The sequence below is a fragment of the Neodiprion pinetum genome, chromosome 4 (assembly GCF_021155775.2).
Source record: "Neodiprion pinetum isolate iyNeoPine1 chromosome 4, iyNeoPine1.2, whole genome shotgun sequence".
In the NCBI taxonomy this organism is placed as follows: Eukaryota; Metazoa; Arthropoda; class Insecta; order Hymenoptera; family Diprionidae; genus Neodiprion; species Neodiprion pinetum.
Window position 1 is genome coordinate 33,161,251 of NC_060235.2, and position 24,066 is coordinate 33,185,316.

The 24,066-nt window shown below is 39.0% G+C and overlaps 1 protein-coding gene across 8 annotated transcripts; it reads right to left on the minus strand.

Annotated features, from left to right (window-relative positions):
* Positions 1–5,192: 5,192 nt before the first annotated feature.
* LOC124217178 (ubiquitin carboxyl-terminal hydrolase Usp2) lies at positions 5,193–23,979 on the minus strand. 8 transcript variants are annotated; one of them, XM_046622548.2, is made up of 7 exons: positions 23,659–23,979; positions 15,941–16,235; positions 12,486–13,863; positions 8,228–8,323; positions 7,721–8,073; positions 6,893–7,218; positions 5,193–6,348 (listed from the first exon to the last, which is right to left on the minus strand). In XM_046622548.2, exons 2-7 carry the CDS (start codon positions 16,231–16,233, stop codon positions 6,032–6,034), a joined length of 2,763 nt encoding a protein of 920 aa, XP_046478504.1. In that variant the 5' UTR covers positions 16,234–16,235; positions 23,659–23,979; the 3' UTR covers positions 5,193–6,031. The 8 variants fall into 8 exon arrangements, with proteins under 8 accessions (XP_046478504.1, XP_046478500.1, XP_046478499.1 ...); XM_046622544.2 differs by lacking the exon at positions 23,659–23,979 and adding an exon at positions 22,910–23,566; XM_046622543.2 differs by lacking the exon at positions 23,659–23,979 and adding an exon at positions 22,338–22,846.
* Positions 23,980–24,066: the final 87 nt, after the last annotated feature.

A 24,066-nucleotide genomic window follows, 5' to 3' on the forward strand; every position in this document is an offset into this window, starting at 1 on the left:
ATATGTAGATAGGTATTTATAAAACTAGGAATAAGCGAGTCAGGCCGACCGAGCATATCTCGAAACCATTATGTGTGCACGGACACCAACGAGAGAGCCGCAGGACGGTTGGAGACCAAGTTAAGTCATGATCCCCGCTTGCCAATTGGTACCGTTCAACAGTAAGAATTAAAACGTCGAATTACAGAGCGAATTTGTACTCGCTACGCGTAATGTAGTAACAGAGAGAACTCGAGGAAACGGGGTGTAAATGGGGGCCACGATTTATACCCTGTGTGCTAATATACAATGTACAACAGCGAGTGAAAAACTGTGAGAAACGTGTAAAAATTATCGAGTCTCAAATATAATATTCGCATACGCGCAGAAAATCAGCAAGCTTGGCGATTCTGAATATGTATGTATATATATTATACATACATATATACATATGTATATCTTTTTCACCGCTGTTATAATCAGCGTCAGCGTGTTTTATTATATACATTTATTTCGATAAGCAAAGCCAATAACCGACACGCTGTGTTACGAAAGAGATTTTATTAATTCCTAGCTTAGATTATGACAATAGATGACGATGATTTGTCCATGCTCGCGTTGAACCGCGCCGATGTCTGCGGATTTCAACGATGATATTATCTTCGACGTCGGTAGACATCTCGACGAATTTTCTCGATCCGGTTGCCTATCTCGGGACATTGGTCGCCGAAATGTCCGGTGAACATATTCGGTTATGTGAGATGTAGTTCTTTTTTTTTTATAGTTTTTGCAAAAGAAAACGTAACGACCCATTGGCACATCTCGCGGTATAGATTCATCGATCAGTCTTCTCGCAGCTTCCGTTCAACGTGGAGGCTAATAAAAAGTATCGCGGGTTACGAAGAAGCGAAAAGAGATGCCTCGCGAAATTCGGTGTCTCGAACTTTGGTATAAAGTCACTGTACCTACAGTTGGTCGATATGATCTACCGATTGATCAGACAATTCTAAAAACGATACTGAAGAGAGAGAGAGGGGGGGGGGGAGAGCCAGAGAGAGAGAGAGAGAGAGAGAAAGAGAGAGTGAGAAACTGATGAGACTACTGATAATGCGGAGTAAAATATAATTTTTTGATAATTTCTTTGGTATGTGTGAGTATTTTACCTTGGTTTGAAAAATTTGCTTTTCGAACGTGTGCCTCTGTCCTCGGTTACACACGCGAAGAGTATAGAACGTGGATATTGTGAGAGAGAATCCTTGTCCCAGACTCCAGTCTGCAACCAGCCAGCCAGAATCGCCAGCCTGCGTAGCGAAGAGGAGAGTATATCCTATAGGTATATCTATGGACGGTTCGCAGGTCGCCGCTCCCTGAGAGATCACTGCCCTCATCCGTAGTCGTGCTGGCCTCTTCGTTCTTGGTTTTTGCAACAGGGTTTAACGATAAATCGTAATCCCCCGTCCCGGCGTCGAAACGATCGTCGAAGAGTGTTCGAGGTTCCGGTTAAAAGAAGTTATATTTGATAAAATTTCAATTCAATCTGTGCGTGGGTATTTATTACTTTATTTTTTCATTCTTTCGTTTTTTTTTTTTTTTCTCTTCTCGTAAATGAGAATTGTGAATTTTTTCGTCTTTTCATGTGTTAAAATCATGTTCTCACATACGTATTCCCGTCCTTTTAACAGTACTCAGTATTTCCGGCCTGAACCCAAGGCACTCGGCAACAGAGAGCGGCAGCAGCAGCAGCGAGCACGCGAAGGCAGCAGAAACACGGCACACAACGACTGCTGGGGCCTCTCCGAATCCGTTTCGGTGTTAAGCTCTGCTGCTATTTTATTATTTTATTTCTCTATATTGAAGCGGAGTTTCAGCGAGGTTCCCGGCTCGATTTGATAGAAATATGCGGGCCCGATACACCAAGATTAAATACCCTGACCCCTGGCGATCGAGGAGGACGTCCTTAAGCCCAAATAGCACTGAAAATGGTAGGATTTTTCGCGGGAGGTATCCCCTCCGAACAGCGGCGGCGGCCCGGCGAGGCAAGCGACACTCGCGAAATATCACTCACTCTACCAACACTGATGCAAACGGCGAATCTCCCCCCTCCTAGGCCGCCCCGTCGCAACAGGCAACGTGTGCTGATACAGGACACCGTCGCCATCTGGTCGAGAGGTGAAGAGATTATTCGCGAATGCGCGATTTCTCGTTTTCGCGAGTCGCGCGCGACGTTTGGAAATCAAGCTGCTACGCATTTTCCCCCCTTGGTTTTTCTCCGCCACGGAAACTCGGTGCGCGATGCGCTCTTTCCTTTCCTCAATTTATTGCTACAGGCTCCTTTACGTAAAGCTATCGAAGGTCTTTTCGTCTGTGTTGAAACTTTTATATTGCACGCGAACTACGTTACTTCCAATTTTATTCTGTACAAGCGTGACGTAACACAACCGCGACCACGTGTAGACCTGCGATCGTATCTTCCTCTCCCCCTTGTGCGATCCGAAGATAGTCTGTTCGTAGATCGCCTTCGACCAAAACTCGAAATACTAATATGATGCTCCCAAATACGAGCCCTACCTCTTTCTCGTATACTTATTCGCATTAGCTAACCTCCTCGTACACACCCCGGCGTACATGCCTACGCAACCTATACATACCATACGTTATATCTGTACACTAGCGTTAATTTGCTATAGTATATTAAAACTCGAAATTATATTATCGTGTAGTCGACAGCTGATCGATAAGAACTATAATACACAACTTCCGCTTGGGTTTTTTTTCATCGTTGCTTTTGTACCTTCTGTTTCGGATTTTTTTTTTTTACCACTTAACGGGATTTGTTGTCCAACGACTTCTCAAGGAAATATTATTCTTGCCAATATAATTTTTACTACTTCCACTTTTGGTATGCATCGAAAAAACTGTTCGTCGTCACAATTTCTGTGGCATATACATGATATAATATAACGTGAATTCGTCTGAATCGATTGGTTTATTTCAATACACTTTGTATTTATGCGAGCAAAAAAAGATGTAGTCGAATTCTTGTAATTCCGAAAATATGAAAATAATTTACGCGTTATTCATCCTTTTTCCAGTCTTCTTCTTTAAGAGGGTGATATAAGTCAGTTCTTACCGACTGCGTCAAATGTCTTCTATTTTGGCTAATATTAGAGGTTATGCATCGCAATGTAAAAATGAACGTAACGGCCGAATTCTACATGCAATTCTGAATAAAAGTACAACATGCATTTGTTAGTGTTACGCAAAAATAACTAAATGGTACGAAAAATACGAAACCGTGATCGCGATTACTTATTTTTCGTGCCATATCTTTATTTTTCCGTAGAAACAAAATGTATTTGTTCGTTATTGTACAGAATTGCATGTAGAATACGGCTGTTATACCCTCTTTTACATTCCGATGCATAGCCTCTGATAATAGGCACAATAGAAGACATTCAACACTGTCGGTAAGGACTGACTGTGACATTTCCTTGATTACCATTCCACGTATTCGCCAGAGCGGCTATCTCACGCTGGGATCCATTTTGGTGCCTCCATACTTTTTCACGTTTCTCGCCGCTGACCTAGCTCCATTGAATTTATCTACACAACTGTGTATTTTACTAATAGTTCCGGCTAGAAGCGATTACATGATCTCTTGCTTGATCGACATCGATTAAGGCTCGCAAATTGATCTACGCTGTTTTGTTTCATTATTTGATTTTTTCAATAAAAATATACTTGATAGTAAAGCACAATAGAAATAGCATGTTATATATATCTCGACACCTGGAATCATGCGTTCCTTCGTGAAAATAGTGGAATTTTATGTAGAATTTTGAAAAATGAAAGACTGTAGTACAAACGATTCCGCATTGACTGGAACTAATATACACGTGCACGCACACAATGCATACGTACATGTAGATACATGCGAATTGTTCAGTCATAGATCAACGAACAGGTGAAACCGTGTGTACAAAGGATGATCAAAATCGTGAGAACTTGATTCTCCGGTTAATTTCCGTGCAGGACGAAAGCGATTCATTACTTCTACTGAATTCGGCTAACCGAGCATAACATTGGTCATCATTTCAGCCTATTTCGAGCCACGTGTTAGGTACGCAGCAACGTAATGTCCGACGATATAAGTTTCAATAGGTCAAGTACCGTTTCCATGTGTGTTCTATGCATATTTTACAGAGAAAAAAAACACCAAAAAGGTAATCAACCGAGACGAACAAAAAAAATGTAATGTTTTACGAATAGTTAAAAAATTAAAGAAGAATAATATATCTTTGCTTTGCTGAATAACCACGACTAACTGTAAAATATTAAAAGACGTGTGTTCGCATTAATTGCATTAAAATTAGTAACCCCTGTTTCATATTATCACAATATTATACAAAGGGAGAATAATTTGGCGATGTACCTATCGAGTTACCGCGCCTTAATAGTCGTCAAACTTTATCAGTTTGAAATCTAGAACGAGTTGGAAACTGGCCTCCGTAATTGTTTGCGGAACTAAGCTAGAAGCAGCGGTACCGCAAATGTAGTTTAACTATACAACTATTAATAACGTTTTACCTTCACGTGTGTCACATATACGTGTAACTGTTAATAACTACACGTTTTCTCCTTCGGAACTGCGACGAATGTATCTTACAGCGTGTACAGCCGATTATTAGGGTTGAGCTGTACAAAGAAGGATCGTTAACGCGAAAATAAATTAACGATAAATTAAAATATGCAATGCAATATTGGTCTGCAATGGGAGAGCATTATCTCACAGAACCTATTTAGCTCAAATCAAATTTACGTTGTTCTCGGGTTAGAATAGTTACCTGTCTTCAGTTTCACGGTTTTTGTTTTTTATCAAAAACAATTTTTTGTACAGATTCAATCTATAGATATTAGTTGAAAACTCATTACATTTTAACGTTCAGCTTGTTCTTCTTCTTTCATTGAAGAATTACAAAAGTAAAAGTTGCGTTGAAATTTTCCGTTCCCACAATCATTCGAATAACAACGGTAATAACATGCGTGAATCGATTATCGCTGCAAAACTGTAAGGTATTTTGTTTTTTCTTCGTACGAATATTGCAGAGATATATCCAAGAACCTTTTTTCTTTATTTGCAATAATCAACTTTTGTTAGGTTTTTATTCGTAATGTATTAATATACGTATAATAATATATATTATGTCCATAAATATCGTATATATTAATATTTTTATTTCCATAGTCATTACTCTTTTTTTTTCATCTGTTTTCATAAATTAAATAAATAACTCTTTGACTGCAATAATTAAACAAAATATTTTACAAAAGTAATCAGATCTAGACATATTAGTATAAACTACCAAGAGAATCGATGAAAAGGGGTGTGAGGTATAGGGTAAAAGAACTAGTTACGTCGACAGCCTTCAAAGCAGCTACCTATACACGGGTTATCACTTCGACAAGTTAAAAATTTAATAGACAAAGAAAAAAAATATATATGTAACAACTTAAAGCACGTAAATTCAGTTTTGTAAGGATTTCAATTACGTCAAACCAATAGCAAAAATCAATGGGTCGATCGAATAATTGTTTCGTCCCTAAACGACAAATATAAAGTCCTGCATCAGGCGATTTTCAGCAACGAATCAATGTTCCGAATCCGAAACTTGACAAATTGTATGAACAAATAATTTACGCCTAATTCAGTCTATGATTTTCCTTTTTTTTTTTAATTTTCTCAATTTTCATTTTTTTCTTTTGGTTTCTTTTACACATGTCCCGTCATAAAAAGTAGCGTATGTCAATAAATGATAACAATTTAGAACGTGCAAAGATGACCCGATAATTATTATGGTTAAAACGTTTTGTATAAAATAAAAATGCTATCAACCGCAACGAATAATAAATAAATATACAATTAAATTCTTGCAACTTTACAGTGTTGAGTCGCTTGTGATTGAAAAAAGAAATTCTACGAACCAAAGATGGTATCGGGAGGTTATGAACCTGAGGTACTGAGAGGCAAGGTGGTTCTAAGCGTAGCGAAATGTTACAAATTAGAGCTATGTGGTTGTTGTTCATAGAACAATACGTATCCCTCGCTGGAGACGACTGATCTTGCCGCTATTGAAGACACTCTGCTGTCGTTGTACTCATGCCACTCTCCCGAGTAAGGATGTTTACAATAGGCAGTATAGTGCCCCGAATAAGTTGTCCCCGAGTGATTTGCCACTCCATATAAGTTGTAGGTACAACCGGCCACTCTCGGTGCAGAAAAGGCACTCAGGTCCAAACCGGTCAGTGGAAAATCAACTAAAACGTTCAATTTACCACGAAAACGTTCCATGGGGGAGAAACGTTTCAAATCTGATCGTTGATTTCGGTCATGGGAAAATCCGACATAATGAATTTGTCCTTGGAGAATAGGGATCAATACAAAATTGGCAATAATGAAAAATTCTGCAACAAATGCAGTTAATTCAACAAGAGAATTGATAAAATAAGAATTTCACCTGAAACCTGATTTATACCTATATAAGCAAAGTATATAAAATCGAGCAATGAACAGATATTTTTCTTCCCATTTCTCTTTTTCTCCAGAATTTTCTTCTTTCTTTAGAATTAACAACGGCAATCGAGTTTTCGAAATATATCCGATACTGACATTCATAAATAATCGATTGGTAAAGTAGATCACGTCAGTCTCAAAAAATTATTTGATGCCTTTACCAACAGTTTTCAAACTATTGGCTACCTTTGATTACCCTTGTCGGTTCAATATTCTAACACATAAAAATCTGAGTCAAATTGGATTTCGCAATGCAGGTAATGTAGTGTTTTACGAATATGAAAATGTAAAACGCATTATGCGAAGATACTGAAAATTCCAAAAACGCGTTTAAAAGGATACGAATAACCAATATCTTTGGAAATTTTTGGATGCTGAAACTTTTCGTGCACTTTCTTCTCATCTGACACTTGGAGCAGGTCGGCTTTTCGTCACCGTCAAGTACTTCCTCCTTAGTAAAATGCTCCAGACACTGATTCAGCTTTACTGTACCGCTCCTCGTCGGGATGGGCAAACTCAAGTCCCAGAATGGATCCAAAGTCACAGAAACGTGACCGCAGGATGTACAGTGCAACGAGGATCTCAGCTGTCCGACAAATACGTCGACGATCGTGCTGTCTTCGTTTCTTAGATATCGCTTCCAGCTTTCAGCAGCTTTCTGGCTATCCCTGCAGTGAAAAATATTTATAGATAATGAAACAAGACTTATTTTACCATTTGATGCGTAATAAACAATTCAATTTTACTAGTGATGAATAATGATTCAAATGTCGTATGAAATCGATCTGTATATTTCAGTTGCTTTGGTCTTTATTATTCGAGAGTAATCAACGGCAGTTCCGAACTTTCTTTTTTAATTCTCTGACTTTCCTGTAACCATAAGATTCAGTAGTTATGCATTACGAGCCAAGAAATAATTGTGTCCGATACGCTCAATGTTCACATTATACACCTGCCATTACGATTGAATATAAAATGATCCAGGGATCATGACACAAGCAGAATCTCGGATCAGACCCGTTTTCGTTGAAGTTGAGATACAACTGAAAAAAATGTGAGAACTGCAATCTAAATACGAAATTTTAAAAAAAAATTTCTAAATGTATCCGATTTTTCATATTTCTCACAACCCATCTTCATTTCTTCATTTTTATAGTAACGTCATCTTACGTGTAATGTTCGGGTATATCCGTGTGAATGGGCTGCGGTTTGACGGTGACCCTGTTAACATCTTCGTGCAGTCCTTCGAGAAGATATCTCAAAAACTCCTGGGCGTCTTGCTGACTGTTGCCCATAAAGCGAGGAGCGAATCTCTGGATTTGAGATTTGAGGGAAGTTGTATTGACAACATGCTCTCCACCCACTTCCCAGAGTTCTTGTATCACCTGAGAGAACGCCTTGATCAGGGCACCCTTCATGCCTGATGTCGAGGTGTTGATGTCAGCTAGATACTGCTCGTTTACTAAATACTCCAGCAGCGGTCTCGTGTTGCTCAGACATTGGATCACGCTGTTCATAAAACACTGAAATACAGTCATTCATATAGATGCCCATTGTCTTTGATTCTTTTCAATATGAATAGCAGTGAACAGTCATCAATTGCATAGTTCACGTAAGTAAAAAGTTGTATAATATTGAATGTAAAGAATTTTGCATAAGGTAATGGACAATACTAACTGTGTTTCCGATGTTTCGGAGGCCGTTCAATCCACATCGTTCGTCTCGAGGAGTCTGCAACCGGTTGCGCGGTGCCCGAATCGTCGGACTTCCCTCCTGTAATTGAAATAATATTTTACAAATTATTATTATAATATAATAGTTGGTAAGTTAGAGTGTTCGAATGACTTATTCTCGTTGAACTTTAATTTTTGAATAGTTTTTTTCATTACATAATTCTGTATAATGTACATTCGCCTACAGTCTAGAGTCCGTGAAAAAATATTTACGTGTAATATCGGTAATGTCTCGTAATGTTCAGTGCACAATCGGAAGAAAGACGTAGAACGTGAAATAACAGTAAATTACAGATATTTTCTGAAGTTTTAAATGTCTTTCGGTAAGTTTTTCGCGCATGTATTAATCTTCGATAGTGTCAAAGGATAATGGATATGGATATGTGTTACTCGATAATAATTGTATAGAAGGCGTTAAAAAGCATGAGTTAATGTCTGTTTGTGAGTTGAAGAACTGAAAAAACACGAAGCAAAAAATAAGGACGCTGCATCTGTGATCAGATGCAAGGCAGAGAAATAAAAATTTCTAAATAATTAAATTGCATACCTTTTATTTCTATAGCTGTCACATAACAGCGCTTTGGTGAAAACTTGACTAATACTTGTGCTGAATGAGAATGTATATTGTACAATAATTCGATAGTTATTTTTATACAACCAGTTGTTTTCAATTCGCTCCCCTGTTTTTCGACGATGTTTTATACTTATAACTTTGGACGCTACATGCGCAACTTCATCAATATTACAAAATCTCATCAATTTATATTGCATAATACGAATTACGATTGATATCGATAACATGATAAAAAGCTATGGAAAGAAAAAGTAGAAAGATACGGGCAAGGTTTAGTTATCGACTTCACAAATATTACAGGTGAATTATAAATAGAACATACTTAAGCCTTTAATTATAGGGCGACGGAGAAAGTAAAACTGTATCATTATGTTATCAAATTCATTTTCTTATCATACGATTAACGTGGGCCTACTTGACCATGCTGATTAAATTATCGATGTAAGTAGTGGCTATTGACAACTACCGGGTGACAAAATATCACAATCCGTATAAAACAAAGAACAAAAACCAAGTTCGCACGACTATTGCCCTAATTTTTGGAAATTGAAAACAATTAACTATCAATACACGATGACCCAAAAATTGAAATACTGCTTCGAAATTTCATCTCACCGATGTACCAACCTACATTGGCAATAAAATGCATGTTAGATATGCAGTATAGATAGAATAAGAAAATGCAACTACTGCAGAAGCGCAGGTAAAGTGTGAAGCCTTCGTAGTTCCGGTGACGTTATAACTTGGCAGGATTCTTCGATTTTATGACCGTTAAAGTTCTATACAGTACGTAAAAAAAAAAGTAGTTCGTAACTGGATTCAAACCTTGCATCAAACTATTGAATGAAAAAATCAAACAGCAATTGCAACAATTTCATAGGCCTAAAAATGCGAACGAAGGGAACAATACAATCAAATAACTTCTTTACCCTCACCAGTCGTCTATAATTTTTTTTTTTTTTATGATGCAAAACTAAATAAATAAATACAATTAAATTTACGTCAACGATATCTTCAAATTTTCGGAGTTGGTTCCATCTATCGCTTAAATTAGATATGCCCGTCCATCGATCGCTTCAATTCCTAACATATCACCGATTAAGCGCGAAAAGAGAGAGGTGCAAACAGTTGGACTCACCTGTCTGTCGTATGAGTGCGAAAATCTGCGATCAACGGCACGTGTTTGCGTCGTCGTTGTCGCGACCCGAATACTAGCGTAATTAGATCTTACGTAATTGCAGTGGGCAACAGTATCAGCAGCGCAAGCAGCAGGAACGGCGACGCGTTTGCGATTTTCGAGGGGCGCCGCGACGCCAAGCGCGAAAGCATAACCGACGCCAAGTGCGGCGGCGGTCCAAACGCACCACAAACCCCAACCCACGAGTTCTACGTAAGCCAGTTTAATATTTTACTCGTATTGAACCCCCGGTTTTGACGACGAAGAAAGTATTAAACTTAAGAAGAAGGATGGAAAGTCTTCTGTTCTTTCATCACGTCTTGAGCATTCGTTCGTTATAGTTTTGTTTTTATTTATTTTTTTTTAAACCCAGTTTAAAAAAATTCTAATTTACCCCGAAATCTAGGATTGGGTATACATATAAGAACAAATACACGGTGCACCGACACCGACGCAAATCTTATACAAGCATATAATTTCGTCCGACGCGAACCAGCGAACAAACTCACTTCGAATCCTCAAAGTCTAAAAGCTCAACGATCACCAGCAAAGTAGTAGTCTATTAATAAATCTTACTACTTGACGGGAGGACAGAATCATCGCAAAGCTCCGGTCACTCTGACCGAATTTTCGACACTCCCAGTGAATTTTTTCTTCGCCTCTTTCATTTTCTCAGATAAAATTCTACCTGCCAGCTAAAGCTTCACTGTCCTTACGTTTTTTCATTCTTCGCAATTTGTAATTCGTTACAAATGAAACAACCAACAGAAGCTGGCCAGCAATCTTATCTTTCTCTTACAATTAGTTGAGAATTTTTCTGATCAACACGTTTTACGAGTTTTTATACATGTTAAAGTTTGCAATCCTATTTGAATGGAGAGTTCTACTATAAATGAAATAGAAAAATGCATCGAACTTTCAGAATTCTCGTTGTTCGATGTTTGGCTTGAATTCAATCTCTGTAGTCGTTTCTTCAACAGCAGCTATACTTGACCCAGTGAAGTGGCGAGCTGTCCTCCCATGTAGGTATACTATAGTTCAATAGAATACATGCCTATGCGGACCACCGCTCGTCCGGATTTGTCTACACTCTACTATATATGTTACCTATACATTATACACGTGTAGAAGCTACTGGCATAAGCGACGAAGAGGAGACAAATAGTGTCCCACTGTTCCACTAGTCGACACAAGAATTATATTTATATATCACAGAGCGAACCTTTCTAAATGAAGTAAATGATCGGACCAAACGAAAGACACGTGTGCTTGTCGCGAATATAGTAGCCACTTGATATTTATGAGGTGGTTGTGGCGGGCTGCGCAGCAACGGTATAATCATCAAGAAAGAAAAAAAAAATAATTTAATGAAACGCTCGCTACTCCGAGTGTTCAATATTTGTCGTTCAACGATCCGATTTTATCGGTTTCTTATTAGGCCGCACAACGAGCAATCTTATAATGCGAATCGAGACTTTACATCGGAACATACTTCGCAGCATGAAGTTTCTGCACCAACCAGTTGACTCATAAAGTTTATTATAACTAGCATAAGTGTGCATTTACACCTACCTACATGCTACATCAACTGAGCAGCTATTTTCAATGCGCAACCTACATATATCTTATACCTGCAATACCTTGCCCGCCGTTCTGTTATGCACGTTAGATATTCAATCCCGGGTCTTAAATTGCGTAAAGGTACCCTGGCAGAGAAGCAAGGGAGTGAAATAAATAAATAAATAAATACAGGAACGCTACGATACTTACCGATTATTTACACGTTCGTCTACGACTTTTCTACCATATATCATTTAGTTTCTATTCAATCTTACCATAGAAGTAAAGTAAAAACCAGACGCTTCCGACTCTAAGGGGTCCGTATACACCTTTACGGAAGTCAACATGCTCATGGGAATTGCATTCGGAGTCTGAGATTTTACCGAATTGATAAATTTTCGGAAGAATAAAAGTTATGCTGAATATACAACAAGTACCCAGCATGGGACTAACTTGATTTAAACTTTTCAATGTAAATGAATTTTCCAACTTCTTCGAAGAATCAATAACAAAAAGTGAACACTCTCAAATGTGTAAAAGGAACAAAATACAACGGTCGCGTACAAAACTTGGTTCTAGATTTGCTACGTATAACTTGACGTAAAAGTTACATAAATTTCTTTGGAGTTCAGTCCAGAGTCTGAACCTCAAAACAGGAAACAGAAGAAGCATTGAAAATGCTTTGTATGCCACAGTAACCGGATCTTTGTTAGATACATCGAACGATTGTTCACTAAAATTTTGTTTAACAAATCCGTCAAGCGTATGACGCATGCAGCACGGACAAAACGGAGGATCGATAATGTGCAGCAATGCATTAAAGGTGTACGGAACCCCTTAGACGACCACAGGGCAACAAACAAACCAAAAAAAAAAATCCATGTCACTTACGATTTGATCGTTGATACCGCGATAGATGTTTTGATGGGTGGCCGCAGTAGCCGTTTGTGAGTTATTTCCAGCAATTCCGTTTGCCGCGTTACTGGTACTTCCGTTACCGGGATAAGTGTCACCCCGTCTCGAGGTGGAAGGTAACGAGGATAAGGACGAGGTATTATCTCCGGCGTGGTTCACGCCGCTGGGTCGAGAAACGACGGGTTTTCGTACCGCGGAGTTGAAACCATTTACCGGATCGTTTGAAATGGTATCCAGTAAGGAGGCGGCGTTATCGCCGCTACTCTCATCGATAAGGCCACCACCGGATATTATCCCTAGCTCTGTATCAGAACTCGGATCTTCGGGCGTTAAAAATCCGTTCAAACGATTGGTCGCCGTTGAGTTTCTTCCACCGAGCAAACCTTCGTCGTCTTCGGCTCCGTGAACTCGGCAAGTTCCAGCCGCGTTCTCGTCATCGGCGTTACGATCGGCGTTATTGTTGTTCGTTAATAGAGTGTTAGTCAATGAATTGTTAGACGTGTTAGTTACCGGCCGATAAATACAAACCGAGTTAACGTTCACACCATCATCATCAACGTCAGCATCAACGCCATCGTCAGCGAGACAAGAGTTAGAGGGACGTGAATTGGTTTTCTGTAACCCGTTTGATTCAGGGATTCTCGAAGGGCACGTAACGGCACCATTTGTCTCGTAACACCGTGTGGTATTAATGTTATCGACTGCAGGCGGTTGCAGCCTGGCAGCTCTCGACTGCAGACCCTCGGTACAATTTCCGTATTCGTGTTCGTATTCGTATTCGTTGTTGTTGTTACTGTTACTGTTATTGTTGTTGTCGTCGTTCTTAGGCCCCTTTTGCGACGTCCCCGTTACCTCTGTCGCCGCGCTGTCCGGCTGCGCATGATTGCTGCCAATCAGGTTGCTACCGATCGGAGATCTTCTCAATGCCCTGGGTGGTCGGCCTTGGAGCAGCGTGTTCGAGGTCGTCGATTCGTTGCCGGTGAATAGATGGTTCTTCGCGCTGGACGCGTTTCCCCCGACGATCGAGCTCGAGCTCGACGAATGCACCCCAGGACTCGTCCCCAACGGTCCGGCGGTCCCGTATCCGTTGACCGTGGCTTTCCCGATTCCGTGTCGTTCGTTGCTGCCCGATATATTTGGCACGTAATTAGCCGGCGAATACTTCGCGATAAGGTCCGCTGTCGAGGAGGCCAAACTGCCTAGGGTTTCACGAGCCTCGCTGTTTCGCTGATCCCTCGATGACGAGGATGACGAGGAATATCTACCAGCACCCGACAACACTCCGCTTCCTGGACCACAACCACTACCACCGCTGCCCGTGTCCGAGTAAGACGCAGACGAGACTGATAGCGACCTGCGAATAAAAGCAACCGTTGCGAATTACCACTCTTCTCTATACCCAACCGACCAACCGCCCCCCGCCAACAATCTTTCGGGCCGATGGCCAAGGGCTCCCAGTAATGTTACGGCTGCACTGGTTATGCAACCCGCTCAATGTCTACTGGCATGCATTCGCGTAAGGGTATATAATAACCATTGCAAAGGTGTGTGTGTGTGTGTGTGTGTGTGTGTGTGTGCTTGAGATTACAAGAAATTTTACACCAACTTGCCACTTTGACTTTTCCGACTCGTGGTATCGGTGTAATCGTAAAGGTATACAAAAAAAAACTGCTCAATATTCGGATACAAACATGTAATTTAATGCTTGATGAAAAGTAAAACTCTACCTGTGTAAAAATATATAACATCGTGATCAAGAACCCGAAGCAAATCTGCAAAACAGTTTAATGGACGGACAAAACTGTACTGCACTATGGACGTATGTATATGCATAGGTAGATTTATTCTCGACGGGTATACAACGTAAAATGTAGTTTTACTGCGTTCGTGCCGGTAATTGCGGTACCTCCGAGTGAGAGGAATGTTACGGTGTAAGAATGTATTTTTTTACGGTATAAGTTTCTCTGTACCTTGTAAACATGTTTTTACGCACATGCATATCGTGATCCAAACATCTATTAAGGACATTCTGAATAAATAACTACATAACAAAGAATAGACGACTGTACAATATAATTTAAACAAATGCGATCATAATTTGATCACCGTATAAATGAGGATGATGCGCACTTGGTCTTGAGGGTGAAAATTGGAAAACGAAAATTGGTTGATCGGAATTAATTTGTAAAGTGGCCGAACGAATTTAACATAAGCCAGAAGACGTTCTACGATGCAGAAATAATAATCTTTATTCTATCTATCCCGTTCAGTGCTTGCCAAAAATATTTTTGACCGGAAGTTTTAAATCTAGGACGTAGAGGCTACATTCACTGCAGTGCGTAAGGCCGTTCCAATACATGAAATTATACGGCCATGTTGCAGCGGAAATGTATGTACATTGTGCATATGTGTACCTAGTTTTATTATTACACACACCGAAACTTTCAAATTTATTTTATATTCCCTGTTTTTCTTTATCGCATTTTCTTTTGTTCTTATCAGTTTTATTTATTCATTAATATATGTTTGATATTTATTCCGTCGGCGTTGATGGAAAAACGATCGTCCACGTCGCTTTGACCGACGACTTACGCGACTGAATCGATCAGCGGATTACATAAAAACGTTTTGAATTCGTAACCGAGTTTCGTTGCTGTTTCTTTTCATGCATCGGGCAGACGTTTAAAAGTTGTTTACTCGTCGGCCATGACTATGTGTAGATAATCGTGTCATTCCGGAAAAATATGTGTGTATTTACTCTCGAGGAAATGAAGATTAAATCTTTTTGTTTCGGGAAAACAAGTACTAGAATTGTAACGATGCTTCGAATTGGGGTGTGAGCCGTTAAACGAATTCAACGAACTCGGCACCAGGAACACTGAGGCATCGATTGCATCGTTTACTCTCGGATAATATCGCGTGACTCAGCTGACCTAAATTTTATATGAAAATCTGTGGTACATTAAAAGTCGCATTACCCAGAGGCGAAAGTCCAGGAAAATACGAAGTTGAAGTTTGTAACGTTATCGTAACGAAACATTGGGTAAAAAGTCACTATTTTCTCAATTGTACAATAATTTTGAAGTAACTAAGATTTTGCGATATGATCGTGTCTTGTTTGATTACGGTTTACCGAATATCAGACAATTCCAAAATCGCATAATAACGATTTTTCCTCAGCATGAATCGTTACGATAACGTTACTAACTTCAATATGCTATGGGAAAACGTGTTTTGTTGAACGAACATAAAAATGGAATGGACCTGAAAAATTGAAATACTGTGTAGATTCGAAAAGATGATTTTTTAATTTTTTTTTTAGTTTTTTCTCACATCAAACTCGAACACACGACATTTCGAATAACAACGGTGACAAATATCGACAGATTTCACAGCAATGATAACGGAATAAAGCAGAGATTTCAGGTTACCTGGCGGGTGAACAGAGGCGACGATAGTCGCAGGAAGAGTACGAGCTAGATCGATGAGTGGAGCCGTAGCCGGAACCGAAACTGTAGTAGTTGGTCGAACGGTCGAAGGAATTGGTAGATCCGGAAGTTCTGTACGAGGCGAGCTTTGACGATACAGAACTGCCAACCCCAGATGTTGTGGTGCTCACACCGGAACCGCTAGAATTTCGCCTGGGTGACAAAGGTGTGGGCATCGCGTTCGTGCTGTACGATACTGCAACCGCGCCGGCATGCCCCCCTCTGTTGTACGCCATTGCTTTAAGCCACGAACAATGATTTCGTTTATATTTCGAACATAGACAATGTACATTAGACTGGGCCAAAAAAATTGACTATTTTTTTTTTTTGAAAAATATATTGAGAATATCATTCAGTATGGCAAAAAAAAAATTTCATGAAATTTTAAGCCCTTAATATTAACTTTAAGAGGTCTATCATCGCTATTTTTGATTTTTAGTAATAATTTGATGTTTTACGTCAGAACTGTCGAAATATTGAAGTGAAAAAATTCATGTTCACTTATCTCTTTATAAAATTAAATTCCCTACAAAAAAGGTCTGATTATAGATTTTTGTCAGACAAGCCGTTTCCGAGTAATTAAGCTTAATAAATTGATATAATTTCTCGATTTGACTTTTTTTATTTGGAATTTCGTGACTAACGAATCAATGAATGTAAAGTTAATATTAAGGGCTTAAAATTTCATGAATTTTTTTTTTTGCCATACTGAATGATATTCTCAATATATTTTTCAAAAAAAAAAAATAGTCAATTTTTTTGGTCCAGTCTAATGTACATACATGCCTCGAGGTATATGTGTGATTTAAATCATTGAATGGTCAAGGGGTTGTTGGTTGGCCGGAAACTGATTCGTTTCAGTCGTTTCATTTATACGAATATAAACATTTTTTAATTAATTACAACAATTATGAGCAAAAGGTTAGATATCGATGCTTGATTTCACTCTTGTACGATGCTTCGTTTTATTTCGATTAACTAACAATGAAACACGTTTTTTCCATCAGGTCGGCATCGGCGAATATTTAAATTTACAACGGTATGTGGATATTAATTATGACGAAAAAGTGACAATACTTACTTAATTGAATACTGCCGTGAAAACAAAGTCTAATTCAGTAATTGTGTAGAAAATATAGTTTTCTGAATTAAACAAGCCATCGTAGAGACGCATCTATCGATATCTAAGTTTTTGTCTATAATTACAGTAATTTCTATTTTGGTATTTCCAAAGAGCTTTCTTAGCTTACGAATACGACAATTTGATAAAACCGCAATGATTTTAGGCCAATCAACCCCCGCAAATGATCAGACCAGAAATATAATTTTCATGAATTCACAATAAGTACAAGGAGGAAGAGGAGGGACGGGATGCGGTTAAGAAACAATCAATGCGAAAACAACCTAAATAGGGTATTCCATGCCAACTCGACTACGGTCTAGTCCTTACACGGAGAGAAAAATCTGAGAAAAATTACCCTGCTGTTACTATAATCGTGATGTAAAAGACACCTAATGCAGTTTTGATTGATGCAGTTACAAAAATTATGGGTTTTTATGAAAAAAATTACTACCTTGCTTAGAAACTATGTATTTCGGCAGCATAAAATTTAAAATGTGACGACGCATTTTTCTGATGCAGCACCGTAAAAACTGCATTAGGTGTCTTTTACATCACGATTATAGTAACAGCAGGGTAATTTTTCTCAGATTTTTCTCTCTGTGTACCACGTCTCGGATCATTTTTGACGTATGTAAGTAAAAACTTCTTTTTCACTGATACGTTCTTTTCAAAAACATTTACACTGTATTTTGTTCATAAGATTGTGGTATCAATAAATCAATGACAATATGCGATTATTAACAATAACAAAATCTTTTGATGATCGGTTTAATAAGAAGAAGATACAGAAATAAATTCCGTATTTGACGTAAAATTTCGAATACTTCGAAAAACTTTTAAATTTCAAGAGACTTTCTATAATTGATATAAAAAAAAAAAAACTCTGAGAGACCTACAAATACATTTCAGAACTGAGACAAAGATACCCAAATATATAAATCCATGTTCAAATATGATCCACAGATCAAATCCGAAGTGATTATAAAGCTAAGGCGATGGTGAAGTTGGCACGGAATGCCTTGCATGGCATATAATACTCGAAATCTTTTTTTTTCGATATCATGATAATCCAGTAGGCCTGCTTTTTTATTGCGCGGATTACGATTGCTCGCCGTGGGATTGTCCAGGAAATAAGATGACAAAAAAATAACGATAATATACAAACGATATTAATAATTACATAGATAAACGTATGAGACGACTATCAATGCGTTGACAGACTAGTATTTAAGAGACGATCCGTTATTGGCTGAGTCGTTTTCACAATCGTACGAACTGTACATACATGCGATTCACCAAGCTAAACATCCACTTCCGGTTTCGACTCATTCGTGCTTGAACGCTCGCTCGCTGTTACGGGATGATTAAAATCTGCTTCCTGATACACCGTTTTACAGAATATAATAAGGCAGCGAATACCGTGTCAAGTCATAATGGTTAAAGTATTTTTATGTAACACCAGTATGATTTACGCGTCTGTTTTTGCCTGCGTTGATCCTTGCGTAATGTAATCGTTTCTGCGACGGTACAAAAGAGAGCATCCGAGTGAAACAAGTGGACTTTTCCGCCCTAGTACTAAAAAGTGTTTATATAACGAATGATTTTCGAATGTTACAGCATATAATAACCATTCGTCGTGTCATCTTTTGCTTAGAAAGAAGATGTACAACTTCAACAACAGTCGACTAAAAAAATAACTGGCGTTGCGATAATTTTATATATAAACTATACATCAGGTGTATACAAGAGTTTGAAGCAAAGTTAATACCAGAATATTCGCAATCGGATGTATAATTATGTAAATTCTCGCATCATCTTGGGGTCAGCAAGGATTTTATAAATATGATTTTAATTGATTCGATAATTTCAATGTTAACAAAACGAATCGCTAAAAATAACCCGTGGAATGTTCAACGGTCTGGCGTAAGCAAAAAATGTGCAGTAGTTTACTGCTACACGTGTCTCGCGCGCTAAAGTGCGAAAAAAAAGTAATCAACGAAGCGCTTGTGCTGTAGGTGTATTATATGCGTCCACATACCTATAAAACATACTAAATGATCGAATGAGCGAAATACATATACATACCTACCGCGATGTAGGTACGTACGCGTATAAGGTAAAGTGATCTAACAGGAGATGAAAAAAAGGAACAGGCAAAAAAAAAGAAAGGAATACAGTCGAGTATTCGAGGCAATGGACATCGCTGATGTTATAATCATGTGACAAAAATAGAAATAATATCCCTATATATAATGTGATTTACATGTTTTGTATATAGACATATCGGTACGTGTAATGACTGTATACATATACGGGTAATTAATTACAACAGCAAAGAATCTTTCTTGCGTAATGAAGAGATTAGACGTTGTACAAATCGTTCCATCCACGTGTTATCTATTCGTGTGTATGCGTTATTAAGAAGAAATATGTTTTTTTTTTCTTTTCTTACTCTGCGTGACAACGTGTAGCAAATCAAAATGATAATTGTTAAATCGTTGTGTATCAACGTATTTAGTGAAAAGTGAATTTAGTTATCATATATGTACACTGAAAGAAAGCATTTAACCGATAACGATAACGGATTGCGTAACAAATATTACGGCGTTCGTTACACGGGCTGAGAATCAGAAATTTGAATTTCAGTTTAGTAGGAAAAAAAAATTGAAATGCAGTTTGAGGTTGAAAAATAAAAATTCTGAATATTATACCCATTTCTTTTGATGGATTTCAATCAATTTCCGGCACAGCTGATCACGGTTTTTTTACTTTTTAAGAATCAAGTGGGATACGCAGATATTTTATACACCTACTATAGCGTCGTCTCTAATTAGAGCGCGGCGGTATTTTGTTTTGTCGAATCCGAATTCGGTACAATAGATTAAAAAAGTGATCGCAGGTTTACAGCTGCCGGGCAAAAATTCATATCACGCCGGAAAAATCAACAATATTCTACACTCCCGAAATTTTTATCTTATTTTCAATATTCCAGGTTCTTCGCAATCGAAAGTCCGCCGTAAACGCGTTTGTTATACGCTGTGATGATTTTAATTAACGTTCACTTGATCAGTTGGTTCTACAACGAGCTATTATAGCAGCTGCTACTCTCCTTCTAACAACTCACGTACTTCTATGACGTTTAGTTCCAACAAATTATTATGTAACAATAGACGATGAAAAAGATTTTAAAAAGAGAAACAGCAGTAAAAAAAAAATTACGAACGTACGTATAATCGCGTACTTGTGATTCTGACGTATAACGAATTGTCATTTAGGTGTGTCAATGACGGCGGACGACACGTGACTAGACGACACAGCTACTTACCTCATACATCAAAGGAACATTGATGCATGCGGAACACGACTGTGACGTTATTACATTGCCGCTTTGAAAGAACCGCAAACGAATCGAATAATGTTTATGATTCACGTTACAAAAGAATTTTTTTTTTTGCAATAATTCTGAATCACAATATGTTTGCGGCTTTGGTCACGTGTCGTACGAAACCCAAAATTGAAGAAAAAACGGGGAACATAGCGGACCAAATGGCGTAGCAGCTTAAATACGTTATAACGCAGGCACAGTCGTATACTGACCAACTCTAATTGTAAACGAGGCAGAGAGAATGTTTCAAACAATTTTCTCATTGTTTGGCAGCTCGCCATTTTTCATTTTAGACATACCAACGAGTATCCGTCTACGGAGAACATCATACATGTAGTATAACTTCTGCACGAAATTTTCCAACAAATATTATTACCGCGCGTTTCAGTCCCTGCTATGTGCAAGTTTTTTAAAATTCTCGTTTGCAATACCAATTGCGGTTCGCACGGCTTCGAGTTTTTGCAATACATACACATATTACTTCCCTGTCAATGTTATTTATGCTCTCGACATTTGTGCAACGTTTTTTCCTCTCTCTTTCCTGATCTATTTCTCAACTTCGCACGTTGCAAAAAGTTATGGCAAATATCGCGGATAACCCGCAGAGAGCGATATATTCACGTTCGATATATGCGAAAAATTTGTATTTCAAAATAAAATATACACACAGATTATACACATATGAATTGCAGAGTCCTTCGGAAATGATATAAAAATATAAATTGAAGTCTGCAGGCTCGATTGTATACATAAATTTTCAAGGTATATGTCAAAAGATGGGAAGAAAAAATTTACAAATACATTGGCAACAAAATTTCTTTGAATATATCGAATCATTGGGTGTAAGAAACATTTTCGCATTCTATCGAAGATCACCTGAAGCTTGGGTATCAATCAATGTTGATATAAATATATATAGTCTAGGAAGACGTGAACGTGTATAGGTAGAAAAAAAAATCTGTAAAGTTTGTGAAATTCTTGATATACGATTATAAATTAAAATAGTACATAAGATCATTTCATCATCGCAAAAATATCATTTGAGATTTCGTATGTGACGATTGTGAAAAAAAAAAAAAAAAAAATTGAAATTTCGCGACTCACGTCCTCCAGCACGTGTCTTCTTATTATTCTTATGCATAAATCGGTAGCCCTCTTTAAACACGTCCAATTTATTACTTACGTGCGTGGGCGATAAAGCAGCTGATTGACGCTCAGATAATTAAACGCTGTTTGCATTTAGATACGTACAACCATCGTGAGATTATGATAAAAATCCGCGGTAACTTGATTGTTGTAATTAGTCGTTGCGCAAGGATCATTTGCACTTGAGCTTCGCACGGCTGGTGGTAAACAGCAGTTCTTACAATTTTGCAGAAAGGATGAGGTAGGATGGTTAAAAAATTGTTACATCATGGGGTAAAAGAATGAAGCTGACAATCAGTTACGCAAACGCAAATATATGTACAAACATTGTATGCGTATATACGCCAGGGCGGTGTTAACACAGGATCACACATACGACATACGTATATAATGTATACATAAACGTAGTTTCTACAGGCTCTTATTGAAAAACATTGCCGCTCCCGCAAAATCGTACACCCACCCTTGAGCGGTCGAATACCTTTCGAGATAACAAATACGTCGATAAAAATAGGCATTGAAGATGACTCGACAAGAAATTCTCTTCCGATCAGAGAATCGGATTTCACTATTCCGGATTAAACTCGAGAAACTCGCGAGGATATATTCGGAATTGGGGGATTTATTTATAGCGTATAATGAAAAGAAAAGTGAGGAGAATACGTGAAATTCATTTCTGTACTCACTGTTGTAATGAGAAAAGCGTTAAATCGATGCTGCTACCGTGAAGCAATGACGGCGGCAAATTAATGCTATCAGGAAGAGACAGTAGTCAGTCGGCCCACGACCACGTGGTAGGCCTTCAAGGGTCACGCATACGTCCGCGCATACGCGACCCTCCCTCGATCCCCCCCCTCCAACCTGACTCTGGATCAGGGCCGGCAGGTGTTTCAGTAGGCCTCGATAAAATGATGACGCATCTTGCTAACTTTCGCTATCCTGGTTACCTTCCCTCTCGCACTTTGAGGTAAGGAAATACTTCGTCTCGTAAATTTGCGTACTGTGTCCTCGCGCACGTACGGGATCGAATCCCGTGACTTACTGAGCTCGAGTTGTTAGCTGGGAATATTTGAGTTAGCTAGAGCCACCACGCTTCTTCGGTCCGTACGATTCGCACGGGTTTTTTGAGACTTAAGTTAAGCCAACTTCTCCGGTTGCGGTGGCCGAGCGGCTGTCTCTCTCTTTGGCTATAACCTATACGCCCACCGCTAAACGAGGATGGAAAATGGGCAACACATTTGCCGATGAAAATACTCACAGAAAGTTTTTCGTCGTGGTATTATTCCGCGGGTTTGCAGCTTTCCTTCGGCTGTCTATGATTTCGCGCTAAACGCCGCGCGGTGTCTCGACGACGTTTTTCTCTCGCGTCACTAGAACTGCACTACTATCGTCGTCTGGTATGTAGCTACTAACGTAGAGGTACTGCTAGCCGCTGCTCCATTTGACAGAATATTCCAGACAGCCGAGGTCATTTCGAGAGCGCGGACGTTTCTTTTATTCTCGTCGTGGTTTTGTAAAGCCACTACACTTGGGTAGGAAAGGAAAACAAGGGAAAAAACCAAAGAAACAGCAACGAACGAAGATTAGTAGAGCCTGGGTTAGAGAAGATCGGGAACGGAAACGGCCAGTCGAGACCTCCGCGAGTCGTTTCGCGTTGCCTGGAGATTCGCCGTGACGTGACGGGCCAATTCGGAAGCTGATGACGATGACGTCACCCTGGCAAATATTTAGATTTCAGCCGACCCTGAGGCGAGGACAGGAGTAAGAGAGAAAGAGAGAGAGAGAGTCGACTGCGGAGCTTGTTCTACATAAGCGATAGGGTGAACATAACCGCGATCGATTCACACAACCCATCGGCAGCGTGCGTGACGAGCAGGCAAAAATTCACCAACTTCACTCTGTTATAAAACATTTTCCCAATATTTCGTTCGTTGAAAGTTATCCTAGACGATCGATCAATCGACACATAACGAAGCACCGAATCTTTGCATCACCTGTTATATTTACCTTGTGTTTTATCTTGTGTTTTTTTTGATTTTTTTTGTTTGTTTACTACTGACACGATCTCCGAGGCCCGTGCGTTCTTCGAAAGTCCCGGTAAGGTAACGAGATACACCACCGCCGGATCACCAGCAACGTGTGTGAAAACAATATGGCTGCTACGACAAGGTGTCGGTGCCGAATTTCTGTGTGATAATTCACCACGTTTCTCCGTTGCGACTTACACTATCTCTATACCCCTGCTGCCCCTCCCGCGGGTATTCCTTCTTTATTTCTATTTCCGCGCTAGCGCAGAATCACACCAAGTCAAGCTACCCTACCGACGCTGCAAAGCAGACTGCGACCTTTCCACCCAGGCATCCAAACACATCTAATATGCTCTGCGCATGCGCAGTGGCTTTTTTTTTTTTTTTA